The sequence below is a fragment of the Cupressus sempervirens genome, chromosome 11, assembly GCF_028749045.1.
Source record: "Cupressus sempervirens isolate cs-2001-9-10 chromosome 11, ASM2874904v1, whole genome shotgun sequence".
NCBI classification, from domain to species: domain Eukaryota; kingdom Viridiplantae; phylum Streptophyta; class Pinopsida; order Cupressales; family Cupressaceae; genus Cupressus; species Cupressus sempervirens.
This window is the reverse complement of record NC_143128.1, coordinates 858,535,697-858,549,908: the sequence shown is the minus strand read 5'-3', so window position 1 is coordinate 858,549,908 and position 14,212 is coordinate 858,535,697. Positions and strand designations below refer to the sequence as shown.

Here is a 14,212-nt window from a genome sequence, read left to right as displayed (position 1 = left end):
CGGAAAGAGAGCCTAGGTGTTCTACGATGATTTCTAGCAATTTCCGGCTAGCAAATTAGGAATGCTTGAAGGAAGATATTGTACATACAAGTTCATTAGTCAAAACTCAAAGATAAGTTCTCCCAGAAACAACTGGGTCTATATATTGCAAGTTACAGTTATACAAATTGAAACTGCCTGACATCCAACAGGATCCTGCACCCCTCAAAAATTTCCAAAAGAGTTGTGTCAAAAGAGGTATGTTTACTTGACCAAACAGTTTGGATGGAAACATCATACCCTCTCAAGCTGTTCCCGTTCATCAACAACCATTTGTTGCCAAATAAGACTGACAATAAATTTTGTCAACAGAATGTCACAGACAATGCAATTCCGAATATGAAATAAGATTGAAAATCAAGATCTGTAGCTATCCTAGTTGGGATCCGGCCAGCAATTGATCATGACTGCTCACAATGACATGCCCAAACCAAAAAGAATCAACTAGAAGTAAGAGAGTGTACTAAATACTATATGCTATGGCAAAAAACAGAATCCATAGAAGGGAATCAGTAAGTCCATGTCCCAAGCAATAAGTCTAAGGAAATGACTTCCCAACAAATTCAAATGTGCAAGGAAAAACTTTTAAGCATAGCCAAAAACTTGAGTAGGATATTATAAAGAATGATTATAGAGCCAAAATGGTTTGGTTAAAAGAATAAGTATCCCTACAGTCAAGTTTTACAGCGTTTAGAGAATTCTTGAATCCGTTGTAAAGCCACTGATGCATCATGGTCACTTAGAGTAGCAAAACACACACGGAACCATCCGGGTTCAATGCAATGACAAGAAGATCCCGGAGTAATATTTACTTTTGCTTCTGATAATAATCTTTCCCACAAGGCATGCTCTCCCTTCTGATTGAAGGATGGCATGAAATCTGCCATTTCAACCCACAAATAAAGACCCCCATTACTCTTAAAACATTTAATGCCTGCATTCGTCAATCCTTCACTGAATGCAGCAGACCTCTCTCTTAACCTCCTTTGATTCTCTCTCAAATATTTCTTGATAAACTGACTATCTGAAAGTATGGAAACAAGTAAACACTGTGTATGAGATGAAACAGCGCAAAATCTGGCAAATTTCTTAGCAGCATTGATGACTGTGTCATTATAAGAATAAAGAGCTCCAACTCTAAAACCAGCAAGTCCCAAGTCTTTGGATGTACCATAGATAATATGGACTCGTCTCTTGTCAAAGTCTCCTGATTCTACAAGCTTTGCTATACTACTGAATTCAGGGCTATCATAAACTGATCCTGCATAAATTTCATCACATATAAGATGAATGTTCTTGTCCCTTGCAAACTCCAAGAGCATGGTCAACATCTCCGGATCTAATGTTTTACCAACTGGATTGGAAGGATTTGATATAAGAAGAGCACGAACAGCAACCCCCCTCTTTTTATTAGTTTGAATGAATGCCCTCTCAAGTGCATTCATTGTTACATCAAAATTGTCAGTGCTACGACAAGGAACAGGCACTAATTCAACACCAGTACGCAAACAGAAATCCCTGTCAAAACTGGCAGATGGTTGAACAACAAACTGATTTATTCAGTAAACATGGTGGCAAATTTGAGAATGTCAAAAATAGAAAACCATTTTATAGAATGAAATGCACACAATCATCATTCACATACTACATAAAATTCATTTGCAGTTTATGAACATAACATTTCATAGTGTAAGGCATACAAAATGTTCAATGCCTACCCTGGATAATATGGTGATGGAACCAAAAATGCATTTCCTGGCTCTGCAAGACAAAAACCAAGGATTTCAAGGGCTGCAGAAGCCCCAGCAGTCAATACCATTTGAGATGGATTGAAGGCTGCTTTCAAGACATCCCCCATTAAGCCAGCCATAGCCTGTCCACAAAATAGCATCAGTTAAGTTGAAATGCATACTTTGCCAACTACAATCTCTATACATATGTTCTTGTACCACAGCCTCAGTTTCGTAGAGAACTCAATTCATATATGCAACTTATGAATTTGTTTTAAGAGTTGCAGGCACACATATCAAGAGGTTACAAAAAATCATAGCTTCACTTTTTTCTTCCTAATTTTAGAAAAAACATAGAAAACAGAGAAAAATCATGTCTCACAAAACTCGGTTGAAAGGAAGTATCCCAAGAGAATCAAGATTGAGACGTACGAAGTTGCAGAGACAATTCTACATGAAAGGCACTTAATGCCATAAAAAATGGTCAATAATGCTTTTAATTCTTTGTAAAATTGAAAACGAGCAAAGATTTCCTCTACAATTTTCACTTCATATATATTAAAATTGGAGGCATGAACCATGATTTAACAACCCACCTAGTTTAGTCTTTGACTAAACTATTATTACCTAACCTAAGATTTAATATTGACCCCTGCCTCTGTCCCACCATTGTCTTGTTACTTGACCTATCTAACAGAATCCCCCAAATACTTCTTTTACCTCATCAGTACTATGGTGTAATATAATTTACTAGCATTTCTCACAAACTGGCTACGACACCATATCAGAATTAGAAGCACAAGCCATGATTCAAATCTAATATCCATGTAGCAAATTACAGAAATCGCAAGTAACAATATGAACTTAGTTCAACAAGCCACTTAGATTAATCTTTAATTAAAATATCCTATAATTCATCTAATAATGCTTCTGGTACAACATTTGAAAAGAATTTGATCCGACGACATATGAGATATGAATACAAAATGCTAAATAATATTACAAGTTGCAACTGAACAGATTAATGCCAGACGTAGAATGCAATGCCAAAGTTGTGAAAAATTGCTTCGTAAAAGCAAAAAAACTGAAAATAAAATAAATTGAATTGTACAGATTGAAACAATTTTATGCAGGGAACAACTTCAGAGAATTCAACCATAACCAGATACAACAGAAACCACAATGGAAAACAGCAGAACCAATTTGGAAGCTAAGCATTGGCCCAGAAGATGAGAGAGGAGGAGAGACACATTAAACAAAGTGTATGTCATACACATGGTGAATTAGTACTAGTTGTGGAGTTAGTTGACCAGAAGAAAGGAAGGAATGCGCAAACAAATGGCTAGTCAACAAAGAGTAACTAGTACATGAATTTCTGATGGAAACATTTTGGATACATATTTTATGAGAACCAAAATCTTACTTAGGGCTCCATCTTATGAGAACCAGGCTAGTTCATAGACCAAAAATGATGGTCTACATGGGTTGTACTCCGTTTTACGAGAGCACGAGATGAAAACGGACAGCAAAACAATTTCAATTGAATACAAACTTTATCTGTCTAATGTTGAATGCAATACAATGTACTACCAGGACAAATAAAATTTAAAATGATGTAGAACCAACAAAATTAGACTAATTTTTACAGATGATCACAAGTCATCAACTGTCCTTGCACAAGCATCCATGTTGAGAATGATTTTTAGGCGGGATGACCTAATTAATACAATCAATAGAGGAAATTCAATTAGTCTTTATTGTTTTAATTTTATCTATAATAACGGTAGCTTCATCTTCAGAGTCATGGACACAAGTTAACAGATAATGTTTCCCTGTAGAGGCAGGCAAGCAGTGCATAGATTTAATGGATAGTGAAAAGAAGTATCTTCCATAGTCCTTTGACCTGAGATATGGCTGAAGCTAATAATCTGAGTTACCAGGTTTGCACCCTGGACCCTCAAACCAGGTCCAGGTGCAAACTGGGTCATGCCCGGTATGCCCAGGGTCCATGCACAGACCTGTGGGTCTCTCCAAGTACAGACCCGGGCGTAGACCTGAGAGAACGACAGGTAGACCCACCCAGACCCCTGAGAACCAGCAGCGATCAAGTTTAAAAGTGGGCTTAAAAACAATCAAATCACAATTTTTTTTTGGTTTTAACTTTTTTTCATTCTAACCCTAGAACGCCCCCATATGAAGCCTCTAAAAACATTTCATTTCACATTTGTTCTCTCCATTTTGCCTGTTTGAAGTGACATGATTGTATTCAAAGGAGATCAATTGTGGGGTGGCAAATAACTTACAAAAAGCAGACTTGAGTGTTTAAACTTAAAAGTATGCATTTCAACCATAACCGTTAATTTTTTGATAGATTGTTTTGAGTTTTTGATGAATTTTAGATTTTACTCAAGTATATGAAGAAGTTTTGAAGTAATTTTGTCTTTCATTTTTTTAATACATTGCAGCAATGAATCATCAACACTCAATGGGTGGGGAGGGGTCTCCAAAATTTAAATTTGATGAAGGGTCTCCTTTATGGAGACACTTAAAAAAATTCTCGACTTCCTAGAGGTGGGGGGTTTATTTGGAAATATAATTTTTGCAACTCACAATATAGAAGCTTATACTATAGAGTCAAATTTTGTTTTTTGGGCCCTAGGGGTAAAGAGATTAATATGTATGAGGAGAAAATAGCAGCACTCATAAAAAAAACAAGATTTTGAGAAATTGGTTGCAAAAGGAAAACAGGGTGGTTATAGTTCTGGGAAACAAAAAAAAACGCCGCCCACTTAACCAGCCTCTAGACATCCCTTCTTGCCTATGCCTTCTAGGGAGGATGAAGATGTAAAAGAACCAAAATCACCATCCGCAAGAGAGGTCCATTAGATAAGGTATTTTTAGATAAGGCATTTCAAAATAAGGCAAGAAATATTGTTGATGAAAAAATTGCATGTTGCCTATGCGAATGGTCTTCCACTCAACTTAGTGTGATCATTTTACTAGAGGGAGATGTGACAAAAATAAATAATGCATCTTATGGTTACACAAGCCCTGGATTTGAAAAGGCGTGCACCACCTTATTGCATAAAGAGGGGAAAAATGTAGAGGTCCAACCAAAACCAATTAGAGAATCTTGGGTTCAAACAAGTGTGTCTATTGTTTTTGATGGATGAAAAGATTGCAAAAACAATACATTATTCAACGTAATTGTTGTATCCCCCAAGGGGTCAATATTTTTTAGGGCGGTTGACTGTGAAGGGGAAGTAAAAGATGTACAGTTCATCACCAAGATTCTCAATGATTCCATAGAAGAGGTTGGTCATGATAATGTTGTCCAAGTAATTACAGACAATGCAAAAGTTTGCAAGGCTACAAATGCTTCGGTACAAGATAGATATGATCACATCTTTAGGACACCACGCATTGTCCACTCATTCAATTTGGTGATGCAAGCAATTGGCACACAAATAGAATGGGTGAGAAAAAATACGAGGGTGAGGAGATTCAAATGTTTGTGACAAACCACCATATGTCACAAAGCAATTTTCAGAACTTTCTCAAGATTGGAATTATTGAAGTTAAATTTCAAATTTTAATTTATTTAGTTTTATTTATTATTTTATGTCAGGTTTTACATAATTGAATAAAATATTTTGTGTTGTTTACATATTTTAAACATGTTATTACCTTACTAATAACATGTCTTTAGGTGGCTGAAACCCAGTTTGCATCTCACACAGTCATTCTTAAACGACTTGTGAGACTGAAGGAGGCATTGTCATAGATGGTTGTTAGCAAGCAATAGGGAATCTAGAAGCAATCCAATACAATGAAAGCCCAAAAGATGAAGGCAATGATATTGGGTGATGATTGGTGGGCTTGTGTCAATTATGTATTGGAATTCATTGAACCTATCATGTCTATGCTTCAATTTGTCAACACTGATGAATCATGCTTGCGGGATGTCAATGATAGCATGGGCACAATGTTGGAGAAAATAAAAGTGGTAGTTATAATACATAATACATTCCTCTATTCTTGTTTATTGACAGATATCTAAATTGAAATAGCTTACATCAAGATAACTTACATGAACATCATTAAATATCTCAGGTCATACAAAGGAGAGAGATGATCCTAAGGACACCTTATACAAAAAGGTGGAAGCAATTGATCTTCACCGTAAGAACAAGATGACTACACCTTTGCACCTCCTAGCATATGTTGTCTCCCAAGTACTATAGTACAAGAGTACTTTCTATTCCAAGTAGAGTGCCGCCATAAAGATGATGAGACTACTAGTGGGTACATGAGGGCATTTAGTAGACTCTAGCGATCCAGAGGCGATGGCAATGTTAGGAGAGAATTTGGATTGTTTATCTCAGGAAAAGATGCATACTCTATTGTTGTTAATGACCAAAGCAGAATGGATGATATTACATGATAGTACCTTCATGGGCAAGATTATATGTACCTCCAACCTCTTGCAATTAAGATTGTATCACAAGTAAGATTTTAAATTTTTTTGGGGGTTGGGCGGGGGGCACTTTCATTGTAGAATTTAACACTTGCACTCTCGAATTTATCTTGTATTTTTTATTTTGTTGGTTATCTTTCTAGTTTGCGAGCTCTTTTGTCGCTAAGAGTACATCTCTTTTATTCACACCAATTTGTGCCTCGTGGCACGTTAAGGATCTAAATACAAGAAGGGGGCAGAGAAGCTTTGGGATGTACCACCCAAGTCTACTAACTTGGATTTGTCCATTTAGAATCATGCTAGAGCCACTTTGCTTAGTGTGGATGATGATGACACGGCACCCTCTAGCGCTAGTGGAACCGGTTTGGGTTCTAATGATGATGTTGATCTACCACTTGAAGTTGCTAAAGACCCCATTGATATTGACTTTTTTGATAATTGATGAACATTATATCATGTTTCAAGCTTTTAGTGAACTATATTTCCAATTTTTATTTTGTAATGTAGTAATTCAATGTGATGATTTTCTTTAGAATCATGAACACAAATCAATGATCAAGTATCTAAATTTGTCACTTTATCTTTGACATTTGATATTGATCAATGATCACGTATTTAAATCTTTTGCTTTGTTTTTTACATTCGGTATTGATCAATGATCAAGCATCATAGCTTCATACTATAAAATGATTTAGTTTTACACTTTACATATTTCTCTTAACTTTTGTATCTATAATGCATATACATATTGTCAGTAAACAGTTTTTTCCCCTTTAATTTTAAAACTCAAAGAGAGAAAAACTCTTAATAAACTAACAGATTGAAATTCCCAAAATGTGTAAGGAATTCTTTGCATAGTATTATTTCACAATACTATAAGGTGCAGCAACCAGTTTGAAAAGATATTCATTAATTCCTCCTTTGAGGGAAACCCTTCCCAACAAGTATTTTAAAGAAAATACTGAAAAAGCCTAAACAATCAATTCATATAAATGAAAAGAATGTGCAGATTGAAAAACCACTTAAATTTTATAACCAAGATCATCCACATGATTAATCCCTATAGATGAAAACAATTTGAAGTTCACTTTTACTACTATCTATTCGAATTCTCTCAACCTCAACAACAAGATTCTAAATTGCAATAAGACAATGTAAATCTTTTCACAAATGACCAATGTAGATTCTATCATTACAGAACAGACAATATTATCTATTCCAGAAAAGCTTCAAAACATAAAACTATAGAATCTTATATTTCCTTATCACAACCAAAATTTTGCATCAAAGTTTTTCTTTCAAAATGCAAATACCAAATCCAAAAATATTTCTAGTTTCGCATCCACCAAGAGAGAGTCTTTTTGAAAACAGTTATTACATATATATACCCTAAATCCAAAATTACCCCGCCAAGAGTAGATAGTAATTTGGTTACTTAACCAAGCTAACCGACTAAAACAAAGCAGAGAAAATAAAAACTAGAAAGCATGCAACTAAGAAATTCCAAGTGTCATAAGGCTTTGTCCACGCCAGCAACAATCCTTCCAACTTTCCAACTTTCATAAGCGGCAATAAAGGATGAGGTGACTGACTGACGTGGCAGACTGAGAAAAGCAATCCTTTGTTTCCAAACTTCTTTTCCCCTCTTCAGCTCCGCTATCTTTCCTTTGTGCCTCTCTAGGTGCTTCTAATTGATTATCAACATGGCCTCGACATGGGCAATGTTCGAAAAGTCTTGTTTCACAGGTGATTTCTTTTCTTGAAGCTCCAAGAATCTCTTCTATACTTGTTTGATGATATCTTTTGTGGGTAAGACAGAGTCACCTTCTCCTTCTACACACTGCTTATAAAACCACTTCAGATTGCCGAGAATTATATCATCTATGACCCCAAGCTCAGATAGCATTTCTTTGACTTCAACTACACCTTGCGCAATTGCTTCATTTCTCCATTCAATGCATTCTTGGATCACGTGGAAAGTTATCATCAAGACCAGCCACAGGGCATTCAGACAGGAATTTTTGCAAGCCATACCCATGTATTTCATCAATCCACAATATCACTTTCGCCCAATTATTTTTCTCCTTCTCATATCCCTCAATATTTGATTCAACCTTCTTAGTAACAATTGAAGTCTCTTTACAAGTATCACTCAAGAGATTCACTTGTGTTACTGCTTCAATTCGCACAATCTGAACCCATTCTTCAAATGTCTTAGCTGTGGCTTTACACTTTTGTAAATTATCCAAGAACTGTTGATTGGTTGGAGACTTGACATCAACAATGGTTGACATTTCATTGATTGGCTTCAGATCAGGATGTAGAATTGCATTGATATATTGGGCCATGCTTCCCATAGCTTCCTTCATATCTTGTTATCTTTAGCATCTTTCCATACCCGGTCTGCAATCTTCTTGTTAGACACCTCGAATGTTTTCATGTCTACAGCCGTACTACCTTTACCAGGTCAATTTTTGATACTTGATAATCTTGAGGCGTGAGTTCTTCCTGAAGCTTATCCTATGGAGGTTTGGCAATTTCTGCCAACCATCGTCCTATGTCCTTGTCAAAATCAATTTGAGACTCTGTTTTTGCTTTCTTAACTTTAGAAGACCTTCCAAGGCATTTACTCACCAAGTCATCCATTGGCATGGAGACTAGTACCATGCTTCGTTTCTTTTCTACAAAAGTCTCTAACCACTTAGGTGACACAGGCTCCTTTCCAAGCATGGCAGTGTTGTTAATCAGAGCCAGAGTATTCATTGGTGCATTATCTCCTTCTACCATTTTCTACTAGACTTCTATTGAGTCAAACATATCTGGGGCAATGATTTGTTCTATTAACACTTAGGTTTCTGGGGAATCCAAATTTATCGCAATCCCACTCTCTGCTCTGTTTTGCACAGCCTTCTTGCTTCAGGTATATGAACAAGTAGTTCTTTTAGTGCTCACTATTTGAAGTTGACCTTGAAGTTGAACTGGAGGAACAAATACTTCAACTTCAACTTCCTCTTGACTTGCAACAGAATCACCAATAGCAACATTAGAGAGCACAATCAGCTTTCTTGAAGGCTTCTCTTTTTTATCTCTTGAGTGCTTTTTGGGCTTTTCTTGAATTGAAACTTGATTCATTTGTTGAGCTAACCAATTTTCTGTTCTCTTCAAAACTTCGGACATGCAAGAATGCAAATCCTCTGCTTCTCTCTTGTTCCAATCTAGCTCAGGGATAGGGAGACATTCTATTTGTTCAATATACAAAGGATGAACCACCTCCTCATTATCATTTTCTTTTATCTCACTCATGTCAAGTTTAACTTTGAATGCTCGTATTTGGTTTATGGTCAACCTCGACCACAATCTTTTTCTCACATCAAACTCATCAGAGCAATTAGCCCAGTAGTCTTCTAAGTGAGGGACATGCCTAAGGGAGGATGCATATTTTAGATTTTAATCAAAGTTCTCTTTACCAAGGTAGGGCTTGAGGCACAGTTTGGACATTGTTGAATCTATCAACATAGCCTGTTTGACATTAGGACATCTATAGTGGTCGATTTCTATAGGAAACAAGGCAGCATGAGCCTTTTTAATATTTTCAGACAAATTAGTGACATGCAGGAGTTGCCTACAGGTTTTGGAAAGGACAATGTCATCAAGACAATAGCGAGGCAACTTAAGAGGTTCTCCAGCGAAACCCCCAACTCTGATGTAGGTGAATCTAGAGAATTGTATATAAAAACAACCATAAATCTTAATAGCTTGCATAGACTCTTCAGAGATCCCGCAAATCTCTTGGCCTCGGAGCTCAAAAACTAGTCTCCCTAAGAATACATCATTAATCCTCTGGAACTCCTTGTAGGGCTCTTTTGCTTGTAGAAAGTCATAATACAAATATATGGTCATGTCTTATGTCCAGGGTTCGTGTGGTAACCCTTCCCATTCTTTTGACATTGCCAGGATGTAAACCAAAAAGGAGGACATGAAGAAAGGACCGAAGTTATTCAAATCTACAAGACCTGAGTGCAAACCTTCGGCTCTCAAATCTGCCCAGTCAATGAATTTTTGTCCCTCAACAATTTTCTGAATGAACAAATACATTCAGTTATCCTAGTGAAAGGCATGCTCATTTCCTTTTACTCTGTTGAGCAGAAAAACTATGTCGACGAACTCTTTAATGAAATGTTCAATAGTTAGTGGTTTGGGTAACCTTGAGCCTCCTAGTGCTGGCTTTAAAAGCCAAGTTTATGCCAAAATAGAATCATAATCTTTCTTTTTCTTTTCATACAAGCGTCCAAATTCTTCAAAAGTCCATGGCTCATAGGGTTCTTTATGAGGTATCCTTAAGGAGGAATTGACTGTAACTCTATCAATTCTGACCAAAACTTCACCTGTGACCTTTATACATCTAGTATGAGGATCATAATGATTCGCACACTCAACAATCAACTCTGGACACCCTATGGCAATCAGGAAAGTGGCAGCTTCTATTAGACCACTACCGGTGAGTTTCTGGTAAATGGGTCCAGCTTGTGCATTCTTTACTCTCTCTACCAGTCGGGTTAGGTCTACATTGACTAGGAAAGTATCCCGAATCTCAGACAGAGAGCTCAACAAACAAGGCTTCTCAAGTTTAGGGAGCTTAGGTCGGAAAAGAGTCATGGCCACCTTGACAGGGAATCACAAACTTAAATGCTTAAAAAGAAAACTTTAATCAAGAGAAACAGGAATAAGAAAGAAAAATATATAGAAGAAGCCAAAATGTGCACTCATTGGTTTCTGCTAAGTCAAGCACTTCCAGTTTTGTTCTTACCAGCGTGATGTTTTGGGCTCCGGCATAGCAAGATAGGCAATTAAACCAAAAAAGGAAAGGTTTTAAAGCACGAGATTTCGAAAAATCAAGGACAGATATGGAGTGTGTGAATTCATTAATATCGGCATGTCAATTTGTTTGACAAGACTTTCCAACTGTTTATCATTGCTCATCTCCATCACATCAACATGCGAACACATTTTAATGATGCCAGATAATCATTACTTTTACTTTCCTAGAAATAGCTGGTACTTTCAACACATGCCACTTAACTGTCACATTTATTGCTTTTTACATCTTCAACACATGGCAAGGAAGCGGGGCCTCCTTTAAGTAAAACGTACATGCTTTGCTTAACTAAATCCTTGTGAGAAGAAAACAAGTGAAATCGTTAGAAATAAAAGGGATGAAGTTGAAGTTGAAGTTTCATTTTCTTGTTCAACACCTTTGCATGGGACCTATTGGGCTGATGAAGAAACAGGAAAAAGGATTCTACATTTGCGCGAAAGATACCGACTTGAAGTAGAAGTTCAAATAAATGGGTACTAGGTTCAAATTCAACATCAATTTAGCAAAATTATGGGTATCAATATCTACAATCGGCAAGACAAATTCGAGGCTAACACATATACATATACATGCATACATATATACATATATATATATATATATGATAATAATTTGAGATTTTTATCTTGGCATTTGACATAAAGTTCACGTATACTAATTAGACGTAAAGCTCTCATTGTAGGGAGGTGACTGTGGTGGATTTCACCTTCTCTTATTCTTCTCTGATTCCCTCTATTAGCTGCTTTACCATCACCTACGTTCCTTTGGTGGACCATGTCCTCCTCAACTTTACCTTGTTTCCCTCCCCCACTCCTTCCTCTTGACCCAACCCCCCCGGGATAGCCTCCACCTTGCTCAACTACCTTTCTACGTTCATCTGGGGGACGAGTCACCTCTCTAACCCCTACCGCATCACCCCCTAGAAATCCCCATAGCACTGCAAGAACACGTCCCCATAACTAGTGGTTTGATGATGAATGAAAATCCTTTCACCACATCGTATGTGCTGCCTCCACCCTCCGTTCGACTTCCTTCGCTATACAAAAGCATTCTTACCACACCTCTTCATGTGCTTTAAAAAGCATACGTTCATCTTGCTTCATAATTGATCCCTTTGAACCTCGCACTTTCAGTCACCCAAGGCCTTCTAGCGCAACCTTTTCCCTCGCAAAACCCCCCTACTCCATAGACCTTGATTTGTTAGTTTTGCACACCTCCACACTTTATGAAATTTTGGGACAATACTCCATTATTGTCACCCCTCCCTCCCACTGTCACCTTTTCAAAGTTAGCAACATCGACGAGGCAATCATGCATCTGAACAACAATAGGGTTGTGGACAAGGAAGGGTTCCAAGTAGAACTCTTCAAATATGCCATAAGGGCATTGGACTTCTTCCTCACAAAGCTATTTAACAAAGTGGTTTGCATAGGATTCCCCTCCTCTTGGTCATGACAAATCATACACCTAATACACAAGGCTAGACCTACCTCTGATCGCAACAATTATAGGACCATCATGATTGGGCACATTTTCTCCAAACTCTATGTGATGCTTCTGCACGCTATTCTTTCCAAGGAGTCGGATCAAAAGCATATTAAGGTAGGAGACCACGTTGAGTTTCGCTCGAACTTTCATACCACGGACCACATCATGACCCTTAAGGCAATTATTGAAGAAGTGAGGCATCACTCCTTGAAGGTTTATTGTTGCTTTGTGGATTTCTGCAAGGCCTTTGATTCAATCCCCAAGACAACACAAATTCAGAGGCTTCAAGACATTGGGATTTTGAAGAACCTTCTGAACACCATCATCAAACTTTACAAGTCAATGTTTGGGTGCATTAGGACCGCCCAAGGGTTGTTTGAGTTCATTTAGAGCACCAATGGGGAGAAGCAAGGCTGCCCTCTTTCTACCACATTGTTTGGACCATACATTAATGAGTTAGAGACTTATCTTCAAACATACTCTCTTTTTGGTGATGGTTGCTCCTTACACTAGGTCTTGATCTATATTTTTCTTTTTTCGAATGACATTGTCCTCCTGACCTTGTCTCCTGATGAGTTGCAAAGACTTCTTGATGGCCTTGCTTCCTTCTGCAACTCACAGCAATTAACGGTTAACCTAGGTAAGACCAAGGTGATGGTCTTCAACTATCTCAAGACTTCTCAACTCTTCTTCTTCTTCCAGGGCACAAAGATTGAGATCTCGTCTTCCTACATGTATCTCAGGGTCACATTCTCTAGCCCTCATTTTAGCACTAGACCAGCACTTCAGCCTCATATCAACAAAAGGTATGGTTCCTTGGCCCTAGTTAAGAGACAATGTTTTAGGCATCTTTCAAGACACAACATCGAAGTTGACTCTTACGAACACTTTGACTAGACCAACTGTGCTCTATGGTTCCATGGTTTGGGGGCCATCCTTGTTGGAGTCGGATTGAGCCTCGATTGAGCGGGTTCAAACCATATTTCTTCAGAGCATTCTCTAGCATAGAATTGTCCAGGTTGAATTCGGGGGACTTGACAATATCTTAAGCTCAACCCAGTTCTTACATCATCTGCGAGGTCTTGCAGACTCCTCGGAGGGATGCCACAGATACTCCTACCTTGCCTGCTACTCCTCTAACGGTATTGCTCGCTCAGACCCCACAAGGAGGTCTGGTTGTTGGTTTTTTCATACTTCAGTTCTTCTAGGATCTAACAAGATCGACATCGTTTGCCTTCCTCCTTTCCAATACTCTTTGGATACCCCCACTCATCTACTACCACCTCATTAAGAAGTGAATGGGCGCATTAGGATGGATATTTACAAACAGTACATCCTCACTACTTGATAACCCCTTGGGGCGGTTGAACCTTAGAATGGCTTTCTATTATGTACACTATTTGGATATTCAACACAAGATCATTGTTCTCCCCTACTATATATCCCGTAGCTGGTCACATGCGCATTGTATCTGTCTTGGCTCCTTCAAAGTAGGTTAACACAGAGTCCACATTTAGTCTGACCATTAATTGCAGAGGGATGACGGATCTGCCAGCTTTGCAACATAGGGGTTGCAGAGATAGAGACTCACTTCATTTTAAA

General features: G+C 37.8%; 1 protein-coding gene across 1 annotated transcript in view; it reads right to left on the bottom strand.

The window, feature by feature from the left end:
- Positions 1-631: 631 nt before the first annotated feature.
- ACS12 (1-amino-cyclopropane-1-carboxylate synthase 12) overlaps positions 632-14,212 on the bottom strand; it is a 54,600-nt gene continuing 41,019 nt past the window's right edge. The window contains exons 3-4 of the mRNA XM_089811896.1: positions 1,758-1,912; positions 632-1,566 (exon numbers count right to left, since the gene is read on the bottom strand). Of these exons, the coding sequence (XP_089668022.1) occupies positions 714-1,566; positions 1,758-1,912 (1,008 nt within the window). The 3' untranslated portion in view covers positions 632-713. The remainder of the gene's footprint in view (positions 1,567-1,757; positions 1,913-14,212) is intronic.